This window comes from Hyaena hyaena, unplaced genomic scaffold (assembly GCF_003009895.1).
Source record: "Hyaena hyaena isolate Hyena2069 unplaced genomic scaffold, ASM300989v1 scaffold_331, whole genome shotgun sequence".
NCBI lineage: Eukaryota > Metazoa > Chordata > Mammalia > Carnivora > Hyaenidae > Hyaena > Hyaena hyaena.
This window is the reverse complement of record NW_024080965.1, coordinates 1721217-1743396: the sequence shown is the minus strand read 5'-3', so window position 1 is coordinate 1743396 and position 22180 is coordinate 1721217. Positions and strand designations below refer to the sequence as shown.

The following is a 22180-nucleotide window of genomic DNA, read 5'->3' as shown; positions in this document are numbered from 1 at the left end:
CTGGCATCTTTCAGAACATTTGTTAAGAGATTACTCAGTCACAGACCGCATTTCCCATTAATGAGGAGAGAAGAAAGGCATATGATTACATTTTAATCCACTACCCTTCAGGAGCTTTGTTCCTCCTCTACATGTAGCCTTTAAGTTGCATGAGGATTTCTTTTTCATCAACTCACACCTTCCCCCACGGGATCTTCTTCATGTTTCATCCTTCCCTGTATGCAGCCTTGAATGTCCTGCCCAAGAATATGCTCCTAGACTTGAAGGGGCTTTCTTTTCTGTCACTTTATTTTTAGCTTTAGATGGGTAGAGGGAATGATCCTGCCTTTAATGAGGAAAAAGTTGGAAATATTAAAACATAAATTTCCATACTGGGAGCAGGAAGGAATTAAATGCCTCATAAAACAAAAATAAATCAAGATCCTCCAAGAAATAAACCGAGATGAATAAGTATGCTGACTCTTAGTAGGTGAAGAGGTGATGCATCTTAAATTGTTTTCAAATTAGATAAAAATTGATCTACAAAGAATCTTATAGGTCCCTCTGGAAATATTTTTTTACTTTTCATTAGGGCTTATGTCACAGCAATTTCCTTTCATTTTTAAGAATTCTAAATTGCCCTGATCTTTGACTTCTTATCTTTGTGTCACTGCAAGTGAGACCTCGCCTTGTGACTTCTGTTTATAAATAATGTCCAGTGGGCGCCTGGGTGGTTCAGTCGGTTAAGCATCCGACTTCGGGTCAGGTCATGATCTCACGGTTCGTGGGTTCGAGCCCCGCGTCGGCCTCTGTGCTGACTGCCAGCTCAGAGCCTGGAGCCTGTTTCAGATTCTGTATCTCACTCTCTCTCTGGCCCTCCCCTGCGCTCTCTCTCTCTCTCTCTCTCTCAGAAATAAATAAAACATTAAAAAAAAATAATGTCCGAATATGTTTTTTGCTAGCCAGTGCCTACTCAGGCACTCTTTCTTCTTCCCTTATCTTGGTTTCCAAAGACTATCTTTTGCTTTTCTTGTGAGATCTGGTCAATGATCTGGTCAAAAGCTACCTAATTGGCCAATAATAATCACATTCATGTACTCAAAATGAAGCTGAAGCAGAGAGGAGGTGGTGATGAGTCCAGTTTGAAAGCTCTTATCAGTGAAGTTATTCTTTCTCCTGGTTATAACATTTGTTAAGCACTTATTATGTATCATACACTCTTAAGAATTTATGTATATTATTTAATCATTATGACCACCTTTCAGGTTGATACTACTTTTTGTGTTCTTTTTATAATTGAGAAGCTCAGGATTCCCTATGCCTATCATTTTTTCAGTGTAAATGTATTTCTTATTCTTAATTTATTTTAAATACTTTTTTGAGTTTTTGTGTAGTGTATTATATCCTGTTTATTATTTTGATCTTATAGGGTCTAGGCTTGTCCTTGTTACCACAAGTATGACTTCCCAGAGACCCATGGTAGAAATGTAAGGACAAATTTTTACCCTATTGCTCAGAAAAACTAATATTTGCTATTGATATTGGTTCCTGTGCTTCTGTCATTGCTCCCAATTAAAAATTTTACATGCAGTCTCATTAGCTATAAACAAGCCATTTATTCTCCAAGGGCCAGTTACTTCCTCATACTGCTGTCTCTTAAGAGTCTCCCTTATAGAACCAGTCTACCTTGCCTCTACCCCTCTTTTTGCCTTCGGTTGTTGAAGACTTTTTAAGATCTCTATTTGCATTTCTGTACTTTCAGTAGTTTCCTTGTGAAGATAATTATGGTTTCATTAAATTCACATCCCACTCATTCATTTGAATCTTACCAGCCAGTCTTCTTGATACCAGCAAAATGAACCCAAACTGCTTTAGTACTTTTATCATTAGTGAGACAGGTCACAGATGTCAGAATTAGAGTCCATGCTGCTAGGAGTTGATGCTTTATTAGTCTTTCAATGGCAGAACCCATCACTTTTCTCTGACTTCTTACTACTAGAACATAATGAAAATACGTATAACACCCAATTATATGACATTACATTGACATAAGTTGTAGTTAACTCTAAGCCAAATTTTACCATCTTTGTATCTTAACTCCTTGAACTGATTTTCCTTGGTGTAGGGAATTTAATCACTTTCCAACAACCTTGTGTTTATCCTTTAATGTCGTCCAAAGGATTCTGCCTCCTTCTCCTCAGCCTGACAGCTTTCTTTAACTTCCAGGGCTTTGGGCAGTAATTATTAAAACGTGGTTGATGGAGTCTGCCATGCATCTGTTAAGCTAATCTTTTTAGGTATTAACATTTATTATCACATCCATATTTGTGTTGTTGAAGTACAGTTGACATATACTTGTTTCAAGTGTGTAACGTAATGACTTGTTATTTGTATACACTGCAACATGATCACCACAATGAGTCTGGTTTCCCCCATCACCATAGAAAGTTACGTGACATGCAACACAGTGTTACTGACTGTAGTCACCATGCTGAACGTTCCATCCCATGACATGACTTACTGATTTTATGACTGGGGTTTGTACTTCTTGACCCTGTTCTTCCATTTTGCCAATCCCCCGTCTCCCCCGACTCTGGCAACTCCAATCTGTTCTCTGCATTTATGAGTTTTGTTGTTTTTTTGGTTCCACATATAAGTGAAACCATATGGTGTTTGTCTTTCTCTGGCTTATTTCATTTAACGTAGTATCCACAAGGTCCATCCATGTCACACACAAATGGCAAGATTTCATTCTTTTTTATGGCTCAATAGTATCCTTCTTTATCCATTCATCCATCGATGGACACTTTGGCTGTTTCCCTATCTTGGCTATTGTGCATAATGCTGCAGTGAACATGGGGATGCTGATATCTTTTTGAATTACTGCTTTCATTTTCTTCAAATAAATAGCCAGAAGTGGACTTGTCGAATCACATGGTAGTTCCAGTTTTAGTATTTTAAGGAACCTCTCTACTGCTTTCCACTGTGGCTCTATCAATTTACATTCCTACCAAAAGTACGCAATAGTTTACTTTTCTCCACATCCTCACCAACACTTGTTAGTTCTTATCTTTGTGAGAATAGCCATTCTGATAGGTGTGAGATGATATATCTCATGGTTTTGATTTGCATTTCTCTGATGATTACTGATGTTGAGCATCTTTCATGTACCTGTTGGCCATCTGCATGTCTTCTTTGAACAAATGTCTTGTTCAGGTCCTCTGCCCATTTTTAAATCAGATTGTGTTTTGTTACTAAGTTGTAGGAATTCTTTTTATAATTTGGATATTAACCCCTTATCCTATTTATGATTTGCAAGTATCTTCTCCCATTTAGTATGTTGCTTTTTTACTTTGTTGATGGTTTCCTTTGCCATATAGAAAGCTTTTTAGTTTGCAAAAGTCCCATTTATTTATTTTGGTTTTTATTGCCATTGTCTTTGGAGTTAGATCCAAAAACTTATCACCAGGAGAGATGTCAAGGAGCTCACTGCTTATGTTTTCTTCTAGGAGTCTTATGGTTTGGTCTTGGTCTTATAGCCAAGCCTTTAATCCATTTTAAGTCAATTTTTGTGTGTGGTGTGACATAGTGGTCCAGTTTCATTCTTTTCCATGTGGCTGTTCAGTTTTCCCAACACCATTTATTGAAGAGACTTTGCCTTTCCCCACTGTGTATTCTTGCCTCCTTTGTTAGAAATTAATTGACCATATAGGTTTATTAAATAAACCATAGGTTTCTTTCTGGGCTCTTGATTCTGTTGCATTGATCTAGTGTCTATTTTTATGCCAATACCATACTGTTTTGATTACTATAGCTTTGTAATATAGTCTGAAATCAGGGAGCATGATGCTTTCACACACATATTTTCATTTTTGAAATAAAATAACTTATACTTCTCACTGGTGTTATATAAATAGATGCTCTCCCCGCCCCTATCTCCATGCTTTTGTTTTGCTTTTTATCAAGAGTGAAAGACAAGTGGGTGGTCTGATTTAGGGGAAAGAACACTGGACTTTACAAACAGCTGACTTGGATTCTAGAGCAGGCTTTATCATTGACCAGCTCTGGTACTCTAGGTAAGTCACTTGCCCTCTCTGGTTCTTTTTTATCTATAAAAAAAAGATGCTCTGACACTAGTTCCAAAGGAAGAACCATTGGCCTAGAAACTAAAGGCAGGAGAGAATGTAGGAAAATTATAGAGTTTCAGGAACAGGATTTTGGCCTTTGGTTTAAAAGGACAGGATGCCCAAGAGAGCCAGTGGTCATCTCCTACTTTATCACTTATATGAAGGTTGATGGGAATGGAGTTTCCAACAGCAGTCATTATTCATAAATTTCAGAAGATGAGATTTTTACAGCTGCGATTTTAGAGGTCTATTTTTTGTTAACCGCTTTGGCTTTATCACTGATAAAATTGAGGCACAGAGCAATAGTAATATGTGCAAAGTCTGAGTGAGTGGTCTCCCAAATCCAGTTTTCTCTATTTTCTGTACTACAGACACACACCTCTGACAGCTGCAATGAACTTCTCATTGACAGAATCTTCCTGCAAGATTGTGTAGTTCAATAGAATCTATTCTTTATAACTCTTTGCAAGTAACCATGCCCAATCTTTATAATTGCTTCTGATATTTATTTATGATGGCTTTGCTCACATTTAGGAATAAAATATGAAAGAAACACTTTGTTAGAAATAGCACCCAGTTGTTACTACATCTATTCTACCTTCTATTTCTTTTAATACTTTTACATTTTAGATGTTTCTTATAAACAGTTTGCTTAATGTTGTACAATTTCCTTAACCACTGCATCTGAGCAATTCATTTGATGGTTATAGTCAAAATTATTTAAAGTATAAATGCCTGTTAGATCTACCTCATTAATGAACTTGGCTATATTTCTTGGGCAGTTCTCAGACTCCCTTACGGAAACAAAATGTTTCTTTTTGCTGTCTTTAAACTTTTTTTTACTAACTCAGAACTAGTATCTAATTTCCCTTTGTGCTGTGGTATGTGATGTAACTTCATTTGGGATCAAGAATTAAGGTAGAAGTAGCAACAGGTACTTCAGATTCTCCCAGATTAGTTTCTTAGGTCATGCTCAGTGTGAGCATCCTGCTAGTAGGGCCATATGCTCTGTCAAACTTGATTTCTTTGGTGCTACAAAAAATATTAGTTAAAAGACAAGAACTCTTATTTTATATACTAATATACTTCCCCTTGTATTACATAAGTGTTTCTCTTTTGCTCTAATTCATTATTTCTAATTTGTCAGTACTGTTATTAAAGGGACAGAGGATGTCATCTGTTGACGATTCTGTTTCTCTGGAAGTCTGAGCACTAAGGAGATCCTTTTATTTGTGAAATTGAGTTATTACTTATAAGGGCTTTTTACTTTTAAAGTGTATTCAATCATGGCCTGCCATTTTTATAAAAACCAAAGTTGAAAAACATTTTTGACTCACAGGATGTTTATAGCCATGCATGTATGACTTCAGGCAAGCTGAGGACACATCTACTTATGAGCCTCTCCTTTTTAAGTAGTACAGCCACTCATAGACCCTCTGGTGGCCTGCCACTCTGCTTCTCTAGTATTAAGGTAGCCCTGATGCTTTCTAAGGCCTTCCTGCAGAGGACTTGACAGAGTTTGGCCTGTTAAAACTGCTCATGGTGAAGTCTCTGCGCCTTATTAGCTTCATAATGCTTTCTCTGCAACAAGGATCCTTGACAATTACTTTAATCTCATATTGCTATCATTATGTTGTGTTTGAAATTCTCATTCCACAATTCCCCTTTTTGTTGAAGCCTTGATATATACCTTATCTCTATTATTTCTGCCTTGAACAATGAATTCTGCAGTGTTGAAAGGCATCTTTTTATTATGACCCACAGCTAGACACTCCCTTCACACTTTAAAAAACTGACTGCTGCCTATATTGCATCACTTTTGAGGGTTGCTAAGATCATGTTTTTTCGAATGCTTCACATTAAATAATTTTGCTCAACAGTTCTTAAAATTCTGTTAAATACTGTTAAATCGGTGTTGAACAAAAAGTGCAATGCAAGCAGGGACATGGGTATGTGTGTTTCATATGCCAATATATAACCCACCATACATTCCAGAACTGGAAGAATTGCTGCAAATCAACTGGTTATCCTAACATCATGGCCGTCACTTTAGACAGTAGCTAATCTTGACCTCCTCTACAATGGGACAGCATTTGTCAGTATAAGTTAAAAACAAAATTCTGGATTGATAAGAAAGCCAGGTGTTTTCATTTCTCGATGTTTTAAAAACAACTGACAAATTATTGACAGACTTTAAGGGAAATTCTTTTAATCTTCTAGGTATATGATGACTTATTTTTAAAGAGGGGTCTGGGACCTCCATCGGTAATTATCCATTTTCCATTCATTCATGCAATATTTGGTATGTGTTTGGTGCTGGGAATAATGCAAACGTAAAAATAATTCAGATAATCTCCATTCCCCAAGAGCTCATAGATAGGCACAATACAGTTATATAGCTAAATGCAACCAGAATGTTTTTCCAAACTTACTCGTCTTTAATTAAAAAAAAATAAAAACATCTAGAACTTGAACTTATTCATTCATTGCTACATTGTTGGAGGGAACTTTAGAACACTAGCATACGGCTTTTTGAGCTGGGTTTGGGAATAATGAGATAATGGATGGAACCTGCACCTCTGACCGCAGTTCCCTCTCTTTAAAGAATTCCAAGAGGTGACATCCCATTAACACACTAATAGGATCAGATTAAATGAGATGGGGTTCGGTAAATTCTGAGGGGATGGGAATACACTGGTCAAAACTTTCTAAGGTAACTGGTTTATTAGGGGCTAGGCCATGGGTGTCTAAACTTGTCTGCACATTGGAATGACCTAGGGAGCTGAAAGTATCTCTATTACTGCTTCCAGGGATCATGATTTAAATGGTCTTAGTGGGGGGATTGGGCTTCAGGATTTTCAAAAATTCTAATGTGAAAAAAATTAGAAACTGCTTCTAGCAATCGCGTAAGCCCCAGTCATCCAGGATAATTTTTTTTTTTTTAAATCAAACTATTACTTCTGTTTTGCTAAGAACCACTTGAGGATGGTAACTGTGAAGTCACAATGACTCACAGAATATTGGAGTTGAAAAGGAATGGAGATTGTAAATGGGCAAACCTTAGTACATTTATGGCTCTCACATGTTTTCAGCCTGCATCATGTTCTTAAAAAAAATCCTGAAATTAGTTGCCAACCCTTGAGAGCTTTCACATAAAAATCTAAATGTTTTGTGTCTTTAAAAAAATCAGATCTGACAACTCTGGACCTATAGAGCAGAACATACCAGAGCTCAGCAGTGATTTAGTTGCATAGCTGGGGCATCTGCTTTCCACTTTGCCCGTCTTCACCAGCCAGACCCTGGTGGGCTTTTGTTTTGATCAGACTCTTCCCTTCTACAAAACTAAAAACTAGCTTTCTGTACCTTCTACCCATTGCTCCCAGGTCTTCTGTGTCCACATGTTCTCCTACAGTTAAATGCCCCTATTTCCTTCAAGTATTCCCTGTGTGGTATTTGTTCTGGACTCCTCACCATCCTGGTCCCTTCCCCTGGAGACATACTTAAGTGGTCAATGTCCTCCTTAAATGTGGTACCAATAGTGAAACACAGCACTTGCACTGAGTGCAGCTGTGACACTTCCACTGATGAAATCTGAAACATCATTAATTTTTGTGTCATCACACTTTTGGTGCAAGTTGAGCCCATGGCCAACTGAAATCCCTGTCTTCTTCATTTGGATGCCAGATTTCTCTACCCCAAACTTATACAACCTATTTCATTTAAAGGAGGATGTTACATTTATAATCCACTTAATTTTATCTTGATGGTGCCACTCTGGAACTGTTTTGAATTATGACTGGGTTGTTCCATCCTCAAATCTGTTCTGATGCCTTCATCCAAATCACCAATTTAAAAAATAAAACCAAATAAGACAGCCTTGTGAGAGGTCAAGAGAGACCAGAATTATAATTCGTTAATCAAAAATTTATTTACGTATCCATGTACTACATATACCATCAAGGCCATATTTCTCTTATCCATGAGACTGTTAGGAAACTCTTTCAGGAACTGATTCATACTACCTATTCCAGGTGACCTAGCAATGTCATAGTGCTATCAAAAGAAGAACTAGGTAGTGCTTGATGAATCCAAGTGTGTTACTGGTGATTATCTCCTTTTCTAAGTACTTCTAAGCCATTTTGCTACATATAGACTTGTCAAAATCTACCCTTTCCCCATTTTGAAAATCAGGATACTAGAAGACACCTATTTCTTGCTGAAGGCTGTCTGGCTACCTAAGGTGTGCCAGTCCTTCCCTTTGAATTTTCACCCGACAGAAGTGAAATTGAGATCATAAAGAATTTCTACTAAAGCATAATTCATGACTCAGGGGGTCAAGGAGACAAGAGTTCATGTAGGTAGAATCAAGAGCTTGCTAACATTAAGAAACCTAGACAGCCTACTGAGAAGCAACAAAGGCAGACATTAAATATGGTTTTCAACAAAAAACTAAATTTATAAAGATTTTTTTTTAATGTTTATTTTTGAGAGAGAGACAGAGTATAAGCACAGGAGGGGCAAAAAAGAGGGAGACAGAATCTGAAGCAGACTCCAAGCTGTCAGCACAGAGCCCGACATGGGGCTTGAACCCATGAATCTCGAGATCATGACCTGAGCCAAAGTTGAATGCTTAACCAACTCAGCCACTAAATTTATAAAGATTTTAAAAATGAATCTTTAGTTAAATATACTTAATGACACTCTTAATCCAGTGACTTTGTTAAAAACAGGCAAATAATTTTATTTTTTTAATATTTAATTATTTTTGAGAGAGAGTGCATGTGCACATGAGCAGGGAAGGGGCAGAGAAGGAGAGGGACACAAAGGATCCAAAGTGGGCTCTGCACTGACCATGCAGGGCTCGAACCCACAAACCGTGAAATCATGACTCAAGCTGAAGTTGGAGCTTTACTAAGTCACCCAGGCACCCAAAAACAGGCAAAGAATTTTAAATATTCTGACCAGTTTGGAAACTACTTGGTATGCCAAAGACATCCTTTTAGAAAACTCCCAAGTTCTTGTGGTTTCTGATGAGCTCTCAAAAGCACTTTCAGTGCTAGGAAGCTGATCCTCAGAATTATTTTGGGACTCTTCGGAGTTCATTCATGAGCCAAAGGGCAACACTGAGCAGAGCCAGGGAGCCCGACTGGTGAGTGGCAGCCAAAGGAGTTGGAACATACATCAGCAGGGTGCTAATCCCCAAGCCCACCTGTTACACAGGAAAGAATACAGTAAGAAAAGCAGGAACCACAAACTCAAATGACTGGGCATAGACAACCAGACACATAAATCTCCACATTCTCCCATCACAACACTAAAAATATATATTTAAAATTTTTCACAAGTAAATATACTAACAACATAGGAAATTCAAACAAAATAAAATAAATCTAATATTCTCCCTAAGTATCCTTCACCCTAGCCCAGTTCCCCTCCCCAAAAGTAGTTTATAAGTTTCTATACACTGAATACTTTTGCATATATGTTTATAGAGAAACATACTTCTGTGCTTTTGAAAATGGGATTATTCTGCTACTTGCTTTTTTTCAGTTAACAATATGTATCTTGAGATATTTTAAATTGCTATACAGTATTCCAAAGTATGGGTGTACCATGCTTGTATATTTAGGTTGTTTCCAGCTTTTTAAACTATCATAGCAATTTTAGCATGAATTTCCTTGTACACAGCTCTTTGTGCATTTGAATATTTCTAGGGCAGGAACTAAGAAGTCAGTTTTCTGGACCAAAGGATTATACATTTAACATTTCAAAAGATAATGTCAAACTACCTTCTGAAAAAACCTATACTAACTCATGCTCTCACCAAGAATAGATGAAGGTATCCATTTTCCTATGCCCATGCCAATACCTAATAATCTTTAAAAAAAAATTTTCCCCACTCTAACAAGCACAAGATGGCATGCATTATTTTAATCTGCTCCTCTCGGATCATGAATGAGGCTAAATAGCTTTTCATATTTATTGGCCATGCATCATTCCTCTTATGAGAACTATGTATATTGATATCCTCATTTTATTTTCTGGTTAATTAATCTTTTAGTCTATTATAAATATTGAAATCGTTTCTCCTAGCCTGTCACCTTTCTTTTTTAACTTAGTTTTGGAGATTCCCTCAGACCAAAATGAAGTGGGTTATACCTGTGTATATGCCAAAGCTAGTAGAGTCACTGCTGCCATCCTGGTCCTTCGAGGAAGGGGAATTCTCCGGGAGAGGAAGTAGAGCACTGTCACAGCTGTAACTGAAGCGATTCCCTGCAGGAACGAAGGCATCTCATCAAGTGCCAGGAAGAAATGTCCCGCCCTCCTGATTTCTACTCATCTTACATGTATCTCCTCTAGAACCAGTGAGTAACCACTAAGCACTTCCTTGTACCAGGCAGAGAACCACCTGTGGCTCTATCTGTGATTACTCCTCAGTCTCCTCCATGTTCTGCTTGCCACTTAAATGTTCATGTTCCCAAGGCACCTATCACTCTAGACACTGTCACTCTCTTCTCAGTGATCGTATCCAACTTCCAAAGTGGGTGCCTCCCCCAGGGATAGTTCTCACTTTTTAAGTCATTCTTTGCATCCTTATGCCTAACTTTATCTCTTCTCTAATCCTGGTTTTGTTTTTTTGTTTTTTATGTTTATTTTTAAGACAGACAGTGTGAGGAGAGGACGGTCAGACAGGGAGGGAGACACAGAATCCAATGCAGGTTCCAGGCTCCAAGCTGTCAGCACAGAGCCCGATGCAGGGCTCAAACCCAGGAACTGTGAGATCATGACCTGAACCAAAGTCAGACACTCAACCAACAGAGCCACCTAGGCGCCCCACTAATCTGTATTTTTAAAGCAGGTCTGACCCCAGCACATGAGAGTTATTATTCTTCTGGGCTGCGAGTAAAGGAGGTAGTGGTGCTGACAGCTAGTGCTAAAAACAAGTGTAAATTTCATTTTCATTCCTGCCCCACTTCAGTAAAGGACTGGCAATAGGGTCTCCTTTCCCACTCCATGAAGTCAAGGAGAAATGTCTGTCTATCATTTTTTACATCTATTTCACTTTTCCTTTTCAAAGCTGTCCAGGATGACAATTTCAACTAGACTCTACTTATTATAAAATGTTGACAGAGATACTCTGGTTTCTCTTCAGATCGTATAAATCTTTCACCTTTTATGAAAATGTTGACAGAGAGGCCTGAGCCCACACAAGGTAACTGGCCCGAGTGCCAGTGCTGCCTTTGGGGCTCTGAGTCCTCTGGACCTCTCTCTTTGGGTGTGCTCCAGTCATCTCACACCCAACACACCTCAATCTGATGATCCTCCATCTCCAGCCCAACGCTCATTCCAATAGCCCCATTTCTGGGTGTGTTTTAAGCATGCCACAGAACAAACTTGGGGATCTTCTTACCTTCATTACTATAGCCAGTCTTCTCCTTAGAGCCTGTCTGTGATCCACTGTTCTCTTCAAGCCCTGCTCTCCCACGCAGCCTAGAGCCCACCCCCCCCCACTCTCACCTACAAGACGGCAACGGCACCTCTGCTTCCTGCTGGCCTCCTTGCTTCTAGTCTTTTCCTGCTCCAACGTATCATGCCCAGCTACCAAGCCAATCTTAACATGACTCACAGCAGGCCTTTAATAAATATCGGCTTAAATAAGATGACAAATATTTTAGCTCCCTAAAGTTTTGGTTTGGCTCTGATAATTCTATGTTCAGCAACCTCTGTCTTTGCCCTCTCTTCTCTATTCAGCCTCATTTCCACTAAAATGACTCTCTTATGTGTGTGCAGGATTGAGGGAAGTTATCCCCTACCAGATGGTAAAAGGCATATTTGAACTTTAAGAAGGTGGCAGTATCCCAAAACCCAGAATTTGACTGGAAGGGGTGTGGGTATTTAGGACAAAAACGTCACATCAGGGAACGGTGCTAAATTTCTTCTAAAAAGAAGAGGAAATGGGGTGCCAGGGTGGCTCAGTCACTTAAGTGTCTAACTTCAGCGCAGGTCATGAACTTGCAGATTGTGAGTTCGAGCCCTGTGTCGGGCTCTGTGCTAAAGGTCAAAGCCTGGAGCCTGCTTCGGATTCTGTGTCTTCCTCTCTCTCCCTGCCCCTCCCCTGCTCATGCTCTGTCTCTCTTTCTCTCTCAAAAATAAACATTAAAAATTTTTTTGACAAATAGGAAAAAAAAAAAAAAGGAAAGGAAATCTAGTGTCCACTGTGTTCTACCCTCTCTCAGTGCTGCCATTAGCACGCCTCAGACACCCCAAAGCCTGTGAGAGGCTCCCTGTGCTCAGGAGCCAGTAACCAGCAGCCAGACTTACCAAAATCCGGTGATCAAACTGCACCATGGTGGGATTCTCAAAAATATTCCTCAGGATGGGGGAGAAGGTAAAGAGATCCTCTGGGATCCAAGATTCTCCCATCTTCGGGAAGGAATTGTACACAAGCCCAGCATCCAGCCCTGCTACAAAGGCCCCTATATTCCAACATAAATAGTATTTATTAAAACGAAATATAGAAAAGATCAAGTAGTAGTTTTGACATAGGAAAAGTTTTGTTATCCGAGATACAGATAAAAAGGAATAATCAGAGAATAAAAAGATCTACAGAAGGGTTCCTAAACATCATATACAACATACATCATAATCCTCATGGGAATTTTTTAAAAAATCATACAACTGCATCCTCACCTGCTCCCACCCCAAGATTCTGGCATGCCTTCCCTAAAGGAGAGAATTGGAAGCTCTGGAAAAAGGCATATTGGATGGAAACATCCCCTGAGTGATTTTGATGCTCTCCTCATCCCACTATGAACCAGATCTATTCTGGATATGCTTTTCCCCCAGATACCTGCATAATATACTCCTTCATTTCCTCAGGTCTCCACTCAGTGTCACCTTATCAAAGAGATCTCCCCAATGGTCCCATACAAGACAGCACTTCCCCAATCTCACCTTTATCTCTTTATCCTGCTTTATTTTTTCCTTCACAGCACTGAACACCATCTGCCATATATTTTCACTGTTTATTACCTGTCTTCCCCAAGTGCTCAAAAAAATGTTTGTTGAGAGGACACAGAAGTGAAAAAAAATGTATAAACAAAATCCTGGATAAACACTTAAAATATCCATGAATTAATGGATGATTGATCCATTATATATGATCAAAGATGACTTTGTTTTCATAAATAGCATTTATAAAGTCAAAATTCATGTTCTTCCACCAAAAAGAGGAGGGAGCACGAATCACTGGTTTTATGGTTTTATTTAGAGCAGTGCTACTCAATAGCACTTTCTGTGATGATGGAAATGTTCCGTATCTGCCATCCAAAACAATAGCTGCTAGACACATATGGCTACTGAGCACCTGAAATGTGGCAGCTCATGTGACTGAGGAGCTAAATTTCAGATTTTATTTAATTTTGTTAAGTTTAAATAGTCATATGAGGCTAGTGATTAATGTATTGGACAGTGCAGTTCTAGAGTGAGAGAGGTTGGGTAGAGGTGTGATTTAAAGAATGAAAAAGACCTATATCAATCTCTTTGCCTCACTGAACGCCTCATCTTAGACCACCCTTGAGGGCAGGACTTCTCTCTGATCCACCTTGATACAGAGTAAGAACACAAACAATAATGATTACAGAATAATAAGAGCTAACACTTATTTAGCCTTTGCTACATGCCAGGTACTGTTCTAAGCCCTACACATGTATTATTTACACTATACCATCATCCTCATTTTACAAATGAAGTCACTAAGGCCCAGAGAGGTTATACAGCTGACCCAAGGTCACAGAGTTCATAAGTGGTAAAGCCAGGATTCGAACCTAGGCTGTCTGGATCCAGATAAATGCTCAATATTTGTGTTGAACTGACTGGAAAACAGGGGTTTTCGAAGGGAGAAAGGAACAGAAAACAGGGTAAAGATGGTGGGTACGAGAGAGGCTGGTGTGAAAGGGAAATAGGAAGATACAAGAGGAAAGGACAAACTCCCCCCTAAAAGGGGAACAAAACGAGAGCACGATGGATGAGAAGAGTCCTACCTGAGAGAGCTGTAAGGAACACGAGGCCTGCTGTTCCATGAGCACATCGCCTCAACCACAGAAGCTGATGAGTTTCAGGCAACTAAAGAAGAAAAGCATTCAGATATTACTGCAAAACCTATGGGAATCAGCAAGGATCTCCAAGGCCAAAGCCAAGTGACAGTCTGAGGCCTCATCTTCTCTGACCCTCTAAATAGGCTGAGCACTCCCAGCAGATATTCTGTTCAAACATGCATCATATTTTATATTTGTACATTTTCTATGTCTTCCCTGCTATCCTGTAAATTTTGTGAAGGCAGGAACTGTCTTGCTTAGTGAAATAATCCTAGCCCAGTGCTCAATGTGTAAGTACTCAATCCATATCTGTTCAGTGATGATTTGCATTGTTCAAGGAAAAATGCTTCACCATGTTTGAAATGATGTGGCTTAAGATACAGCACTAGATTTTCATGCTGTTTATGATAGTTAGCGTTAAGCAATTATAGTCAGAATCAATACTGTATAAAGTGGCTAAAGTAGAGATTCTTCCATTTAGTGTTTTGGTAATATCAAATTTTGATTTTATTTTTACTGTAGCCAACTTCTGATACCAATCAGTGAATCAACAAATATTTATTAAGAACTTTATATACAGGTTACCATAAAGATACAAAAGTGTTAAGTCAGAGTGCTATCCTTATATGGTCTATAATCTAGTATATGAAGAGTGAGGTATCGTTAGAAAGATATTGTAGGAAAATCTATCAGTACTGTCCAATGGAACTTTCTGTAACGATGGAAATGCTCTATTATCTAAGCTTGCGGATTGTCTACTGCACCGATGTTTTGACCCCATCTGGCTTCCCTTTGGGGATGACTGCCAAGTCCACAACTCCTCTCCTTATTGGGATTGAGGCTACTGGTTCCAAGTATTGGATAATTCTACCTAACAGTCCTACTGTCCTCTCAAACTTCATTACATGGACAGGTTATCCAGGTCAATCATGACTTTAATACCTAAAATAATATTCATTTTTAGAAAAACTAGTATTTTCTTTTAATCAGCATGCAGAGAAAATATTTGAGGCAAGATCACAAGATCACTCCATTGTCAAATTTGATAAATGATAGGTCCCCAACGAAAGAATAAACAATCCCCCTGGGTCCTGTATACCATCAAAGGTCAAGAAACAACTCCCATTCTGGCCTTCTTCCATCCCTCTGGGAGTCACAAGTAAAGCTCTTGTTGCAACTCCTTTCCACCTTTCTAAAATTCATGTTTTCACTTTTTCCAACAGGCAATGCTAACAGAATATTTGGCTCCTGTACTAATTCTCCTTTGAATGAGTTGCTCCAGCCCAAAAGAGTAATGGCACATTTTCCTTTGCAGTTCCAAAGCTTTCTAGAGTCTCAAAGTTCAATGCTTCTGTCCTCTTTGGTTAGATCTAATTTCTGGTAAATTGATAGATGTTACTAAGGGAATGCATGCATTTTGATTTACAACTTCCCATTAGAAGCCAAATTTCTGTTCCTGTGACCCTGGTAGCATCTGTGTAGATGTATTAACAGCGCAGACCGACTTTTACCTTGTGCTGAGGGAGCAGCAGTGAGAGTGAAGTCCACAAGCTGGCACAATAAAGAACAAGGGCTGATCCCAGGTGGGCAGCGAGGCGATACTGACTGACCCGAGGGATGTCATAGGAGTCTGGTTTTTCTTCTAATCCACTTTTCACCATATACCATCCCAACAGACCCTAAAACCAAAAACAGAAGAGACAAATAAAATACGGTTGGATCTGTCCATTCAACTTTACTATCTGAGAAAGCGAGTTATCAATTATCAGTACTCGCCACCTAACCTCTTCTTCCCATATCCCCAGTACCCCAGGATTTGTAGCCTGTCCACATTTTCACATATAGCACCACAAATACTTAACAACTGTTTAGATGAACAGTTTATTCAAGTATAAGCCAAATAGAGAAAAGTACACAGAAGTGTCATCCATAGGGAAAAACTTAATATAATTTAACATTATTTAAACCAGTGAAATATAAGAATAAACAGAGTTTTTTCTACAAAAACTAGATCATATGCTTTAGCAAAGCTTTGATAAAGGTAACTGCTTAAAAACAATTATTGTCATGTTAGTAGGAATAGACAATTATAAAAGTTTTGGGTGGAGGGGAATCATAAAAATTTGTATGGCTTTGCCAGCAGATTGCTTTGCAAATGTCTAAGTTCCCACTCTTCTTTAAGGAAAATGAAATAACAGTTTATGGGGACTGCAAGAGATCTGAAGTAAAACTCCAATCACAGGACTCAAAGAAAAGGTCTTAGCTCTTCATTAAAAAAAAAAAAAAAAAAAAGTAATGAAAGTACAAGCTTAAGCTTAAAAGTGCAAGGTATGTATTATTTTGATTCCCTGCTTTAACTTTTTCAATTAACCAAATAACTGTCAGTTTCATTTCTACAGATAAGATCTAGCCCTTTCCCCCCCACCCTCCCAAGTCAATGAAGCATGTCAAGAGGTGGGATTCTCCCACCTCTTCAACACAGATCTCCTCAGGAAATCTTCTGGGTCAAGTCTTTATCCTTAGTGATGACCCTGGATGTTCTAATTATCTTGATTCCATCTGCATAGGACATTGGAAGACAAAGGAGTATACAGTGTGATTTGCCAGCCCCACTTTCTTCTTCCCATAACCCTATCTGCCATCTTCAAATTTCTGCCTCCCGGGAGTCTATTTTTAGTGTTTTGTTTTGTTTTTTCATTCTAACATAAACTTCCGTTTTGTTTCACCAGCCCTTCCCTAGTTCTTATTAGACTTTTACTAATGTCTCTTTACCTGTTTCTATTGCCTCTGTTTTGTCTCTTCCATCTCCCTCTTTAATTCCTAATTGGTTCACATTCTTACTACTTTGGAAATAAATTAACCAATTAGCTTCTTCCTGATCAAATCCTGATGTTTCTTTGATGCTCTAAGACTCTCTCTGAGGGCCTAGAATCATGACCCAAATACTCATAAGTACCTTCTCTCATACTTCTTTTCTTGTCTCTCAGTCTCACCAAACCCTTAACAGGGAGTCTTCAAATTTGCTGTTTTAGCGATTCTAGCACAGACAAGCATATAGCAGACAAGTCAGAAAAGGGGAGGAGAAAAGAACCCAGGAAAAGAACCATGACAGGAAAGAAACCCTTGTGACACAAAAATATACTTACTGAATGCTTATTAGTTCCAGGAACTAAGGACTATATATGCATGATCTATCTCATTTAATAGTCACACAACCTAACCAGTAGGCACTATTATTATCCCCATTTACAGCTAAGGAAAGCATAGCCTACAGAAGGCAGACAACTTGCCCTACTAAGTGGCAGAGCTGGGCCAGGCCTGGAACACTGAAATTCATCCACTTACCCACTCTGTAATACAGACTCAGATTCCTTCCTTAAAAACAAAGCAACTAGGGTGCTCCTGAAAGCATCTCTGGTTTCCCAAACTCGAATACATCTCACCTGGAAGCAGACTAACCCACACAGGGCAAGAACACGTCCTTTCATGCCCCGGCTGAGCCAGCCCTTTCTCCAAAAGTAGGCAGCAGGCAGGATGTATGCAAGGCCCACAAGGCGTCCCCACATTCGGTGCGAGTATTCCATGTACCAGATGAACTTGAATTCAGCCAATGTCATTTCGTGATTCAAGCTGGGTGAAAGGGAAGTCGAAAAAGAAGAAAGAGGAAACATCCATCTGACTATTATTTACTGAGAGAATACAGGAGCATTCTCAGTTTTGAAGCTTGAAATGAAAGGTCTGCCTTCTTCAAGATCACTCCGCAGCTGCAGGTTGAGAGTAGAAAGCTCACTAAACATTACTGGAGCAAATATCAATAACGGAATCTAGGGGCGCCTGGGTGGCTCAGTCGGTTAAGCATCTGACTTCGGCTCAGGCCATGATCTCACGGTTTGTGAGTTTGAGCCTCGCGTCAGGCTCCGTGCTGACCACTCAGAGCCTGAAGCCTGTTTTGGATTCTGAGTCTCCTTCTCTCTCTGCCCCTCCCCCACTTGTGCTTTGTCTCTCTCTGTCTCTCAAAAATAAACGTAAAAAAAAGTTTTTTTAAATAATAATGGAATCTAACTATTCTGAAATGCTGAAATAAACAAAAGATTGAGAGGGCCTAGTGGGACGTTTACCTGATTTTCTATAATACTTACATTTTAAATTCTGGAAATTGCTGATATTTTTGGAATTCTGCTTCCCATTCCTCTTGGCTTGTAGGTGGCTTCATCTCCTTTATTAAATGCCAGTCTACCATTGAAAGGCCAGACTCTGTCAACCTTAAGGTAGGAAAGAAATGGTGTGTGTGCACACGTGTGTAGTCCCCATGCAATGCTGGATTTCTCATAAACAGTTTACAGAAACGGGGATCTGAACTTAACCCCTCTTACAGTAAACACATCATTTCACTGTATCCTTTTTTGACACCTTGCTTTCTTCTTACTGCTTAAAATTTCACCAGAAACAGCCACCATCAGGTACACATTTCTTTACTTCTTGTTCTCTCAACCTTTTCATTCAACTCTCTTTACCTCATTCTTTCACTAGTATTCCTTAACAGGTAAAGTCACCCCTTACACCTAAGAAATGTGCCCTACATGGATAAGTGACATTATTTACACAGGGACAAGAGATTTGTTAGGTATAAAACAGTTTAGATTCTTGAGTGAATTTTTTTTTTAAATGTTTTATTTATTTCTAGGAGAGAGAGAGAGAGAGAGAGACAGGGTGAGCAGGGGAGGGTCAGAGAGAGAGGGAGTCACAGACTGAAACAGGCTCCAGGCTCTGAGCTGGCAGTCAGCACAGAGCCCGATGCGGGGCTCGAACCCACGAACCGCGAGATCATGACCTAAGTGAAAGTTGGACGCTTAACCGACTAAGCCACCCAGGCGCCCCAAGATTCTTGAGTGAATTTAAAACTAATACAATTCAAATGTGTTGCAGCTTCCCATAACAGCTATAAAACATAGGATATTTTGAAATAAGGACACAGGGAATATGGAGGAAATCTGAGCAACACATACTGTATTAACACCAGAAGGTATTTTCACCAAAAGGAGTAAGGATTCCTAAAGTAAAAGGCTGATTTTAGGTCAGAGGCAAGAAATGTATAAGATGAACCTGGAACATCATATCCAGAAAGCAAAGAATCAAAGGTTACTAGAATCATGTCAAAAAGACAAAAACAGAAACAAAACCCTGGAGCCAATTTGAAGAGGCTCCCATTGACTAAAGATGGAACAATCTGAGCGAATCATCAGTGCAATGGATTGAAACATCAACACGTTTAAACCTATGAGCTCATAATACTTAAAATCCAAAAACTTTGTTGATCACCTTTGGAGGACGCTTGGGAACCAACTTATTATTTTTAAAATTGGTAAATAAAGGGAATTTACTTATCCTGCCTTTCCTATACAAACTGTACAAACTGTACCTTAGGATAACCAAACTGTTGATGAGAGAAAGTTTCTCTTTAGAGTTAGCTACTAAAATATTAAAATTTTGCAATTGCAATGAAATCATGGATCTAGGCAATGATCATCAATGGCCATTGGCATCTCTAATAGACACCAGATATTTATGAATGTTGTAATCACCTATGAAGGATTTTGTCCCCTGTTCCCAACCTGAATCTGATCAAGCAACAACCCGTTTATAGGAAATACTGGGGATAAGGGAACATGTTAAACAGCACCACAAGTATGCAATCAGTAAAATCCAGACTGTGAGAAACTCCATAGGACAAAACATTTGGATTTCTTTAATACCAAAAAAACTACAAAGAATGGGGGAGGAAGAGAGAAGGATCTAAATCTAGAAAATCACTTTATACATTTAAAGAGACCGAAGAGGCATATGAACCAATTGTGATACATGGAACTTATGTGGATTTAATTCAAACAAACTATACAAAAATTTTTGAGACAAATTTGAAAACTGTTTGTAGAGGGAAAATACACACAAAAAAACCACACACAGCAAACAGTTAAGACCTAAACCAGTCTTTAAGGGCTCCTAATAATAAAACTAAACTGTTCTATAGCAGGGCAAGCCATCAGACATGTCCCTCTCCATATATAAAATGAGGGAGCTGGACTAGATGATTCCTAAGGACCCTTCCCCCTTAGTCATCCCATGTTTCTACTGATGACCCAAATAGTTGACTCTCGCTATGAGAAAATTACTCACCTAGTCACTCCACCAAGAATGACCGCTCCAGCCACTGTTCCGCTGCAGACCAGGAGCCATCGGCCCACCACCCGCTCAGCAGCTTTTGAGGGAAGGGACACTGTACCCTTTCCAGACTGCACAGCTACTTCAGAGATGGTGCTGTATTGCCCTGGCCTTAGGGGGCGCCCGATCCCACAGCTGCAACCACACTAAAGATCAAGACAGACAAATTACAACTGGAGACAGAGGGAAAGGCCTCAGTCCACTGCTCTCATACCCAATCGCACTCTGTCTAGAGCAGCGTACCCTGTTACAGCCACATCTCCACTGCTTCTGCCCTAGTAAATCATCAGCTCCCATCCAGATCACTGCATCCACACTCCCCTTCCCCTTCCGCTCCCCCAACTGGTTTTCCTGCCTCTAGTCTTGCCTCACTCCAATCCATCCCCATACCACATGAACCTTCTAGTCTCTGCATGCTTCCCCCAGACTTAACTCCACACCTAGATACGGATTCTTTGCTTTCTCCTGTGGGAATTTAAACATGACTTCTCTCTGACTGGGACGCTCTTTGTCCTCTGGTAACACCTACAATAGATGTTAGTTTAGTTGTCACCTCTTCTAGGAAGTGTTCCTAGACTCTCTTGGGTCTGCAACAGTTCATTCCAACACTAAGCTAGGAGTGTGGGACAGCACTGTTTGGGGTCAGGTGCTTTTCCTCCTGCCACTTTCATTTCTAACACATTCTCTTACATAACAAGATCGTAATAAAGATTTGACAAGTAAATTACAAACGAATTAACTGTGCCTTCCTCCAGGGCAGGAGCCTTTTGGTATTTATCTTTCCTAACACATAATAATCACTCAATAATTATTTGTTGAGCAACTACACACCCTCTTCTGACTCTGTCCCTGATTCCAAAGACTCGCGTTCTGTCTCTTAACTTTAGACAAATTAAGCCTCAATTTCCTTCTCTCTAGAATGGGGTTATTATTCCATACCTGACTACCTGGGGGCTTTTAGCAAGCCTCAAATATAGAGGTAAAAATTACTGAGCGTTGGGGCGCCTGGGTGGCTTAGTTGGTTAAGCGTCCGACTTTCGCTCAGGTCATGATCTCGCGGTTCGTGGGTTCGAGCCCCGCGTCGGGCTCTGTGCTGACTGCCAGCTCAGAGCCTGGAGCCTGTTTCGGAGTCTGTCACTCCCTCTCTCTCTGACCCTCCCCTGCTCATGCTGTCTCTCTCTCTCCTAGAAATAAATAAAATATTAAAAAAAAAATTACTGAGCGTTTACTATGGCTAAGCACTTGCTGTATATTAAATTATTTAATCCTCCCCAGAAACTTATGAAGTAGGTATTGCTATTCCCATTTTACAGATGAAGAAATTAAGGAACAGAAAGGTTACCTAACTTGGCCAATATCACAGAGGCAGTAAGCGGCAAGTCCAGATCTTAACTCAGGGACTTTGGGCACGAAGAAATGCGTTGTGAATTCTAAGAACTACGTCAATGTGATGTGGAGTTATCTATTATTTTTCTCCTGCTCTTTCGCCCCATGTCTGATTCCACGACTGAGTCGGCTGAAGTCGGTACCTGCGTTCTAGGCGCCACCCTAGGACTCAAGAGCCGGAGGCACGGACTCCCCACCAAGGCCTTCAGGCGCGGAAAGAGTAATCGCTGCATACTGAAGACCGTGCAAGGAAGCCACCTCCACAGCCCAGCACTCTGTGGTCCCCTTTCACCACCACCTAACGGAGAAACACTTCCGGGTCATGCGGAGCAAGCCCCTCCCTCTCAGAAGCAAGGGCGAGCAGTGACTGCG

At 39.7% G+C, this 22180-nt stretch overlaps 1 protein-coding gene across 2 annotated transcripts; it reads right to left on the bottom strand.

Moving 5' to 3' along the window:
• Positions 1-9: 9 nt before the first annotated feature.
• Positions 10-22172, bottom strand: LOC120243175 (cytochrome c oxidase assembly protein COX15 homolog). Of its 2 annotated transcripts, none has more exons than XM_039249219.1 (9): positions 21952-22172; positions 20378-20568; positions 18343-18465; positions 17647-17833; positions 15715-15882; positions 14150-14231; positions 12429-12583; positions 10266-10379; positions 10-325 (listed from the first exon to the last, which is right to left on the bottom strand). In XM_039249219.1, the coding sequence occupies exons 1-9, from the start codon at positions 22039-22041 to the stop codon at positions 299-301; spliced, it is 1137 nt and encodes a 378-aa protein (XP_039105150.1). In that variant the 5' UTR covers positions 22042-22172; the 3' UTR covers positions 10-298. The 2 variants fall into 2 exon arrangements, with proteins under 2 accessions (XP_039105150.1, XP_039105149.1); XM_039249218.1 differs by lacking the exon at positions 10-325 and adding an exon at positions 9000-9315.
• Positions 22173-22180: the final 8 nt, after the last annotated feature.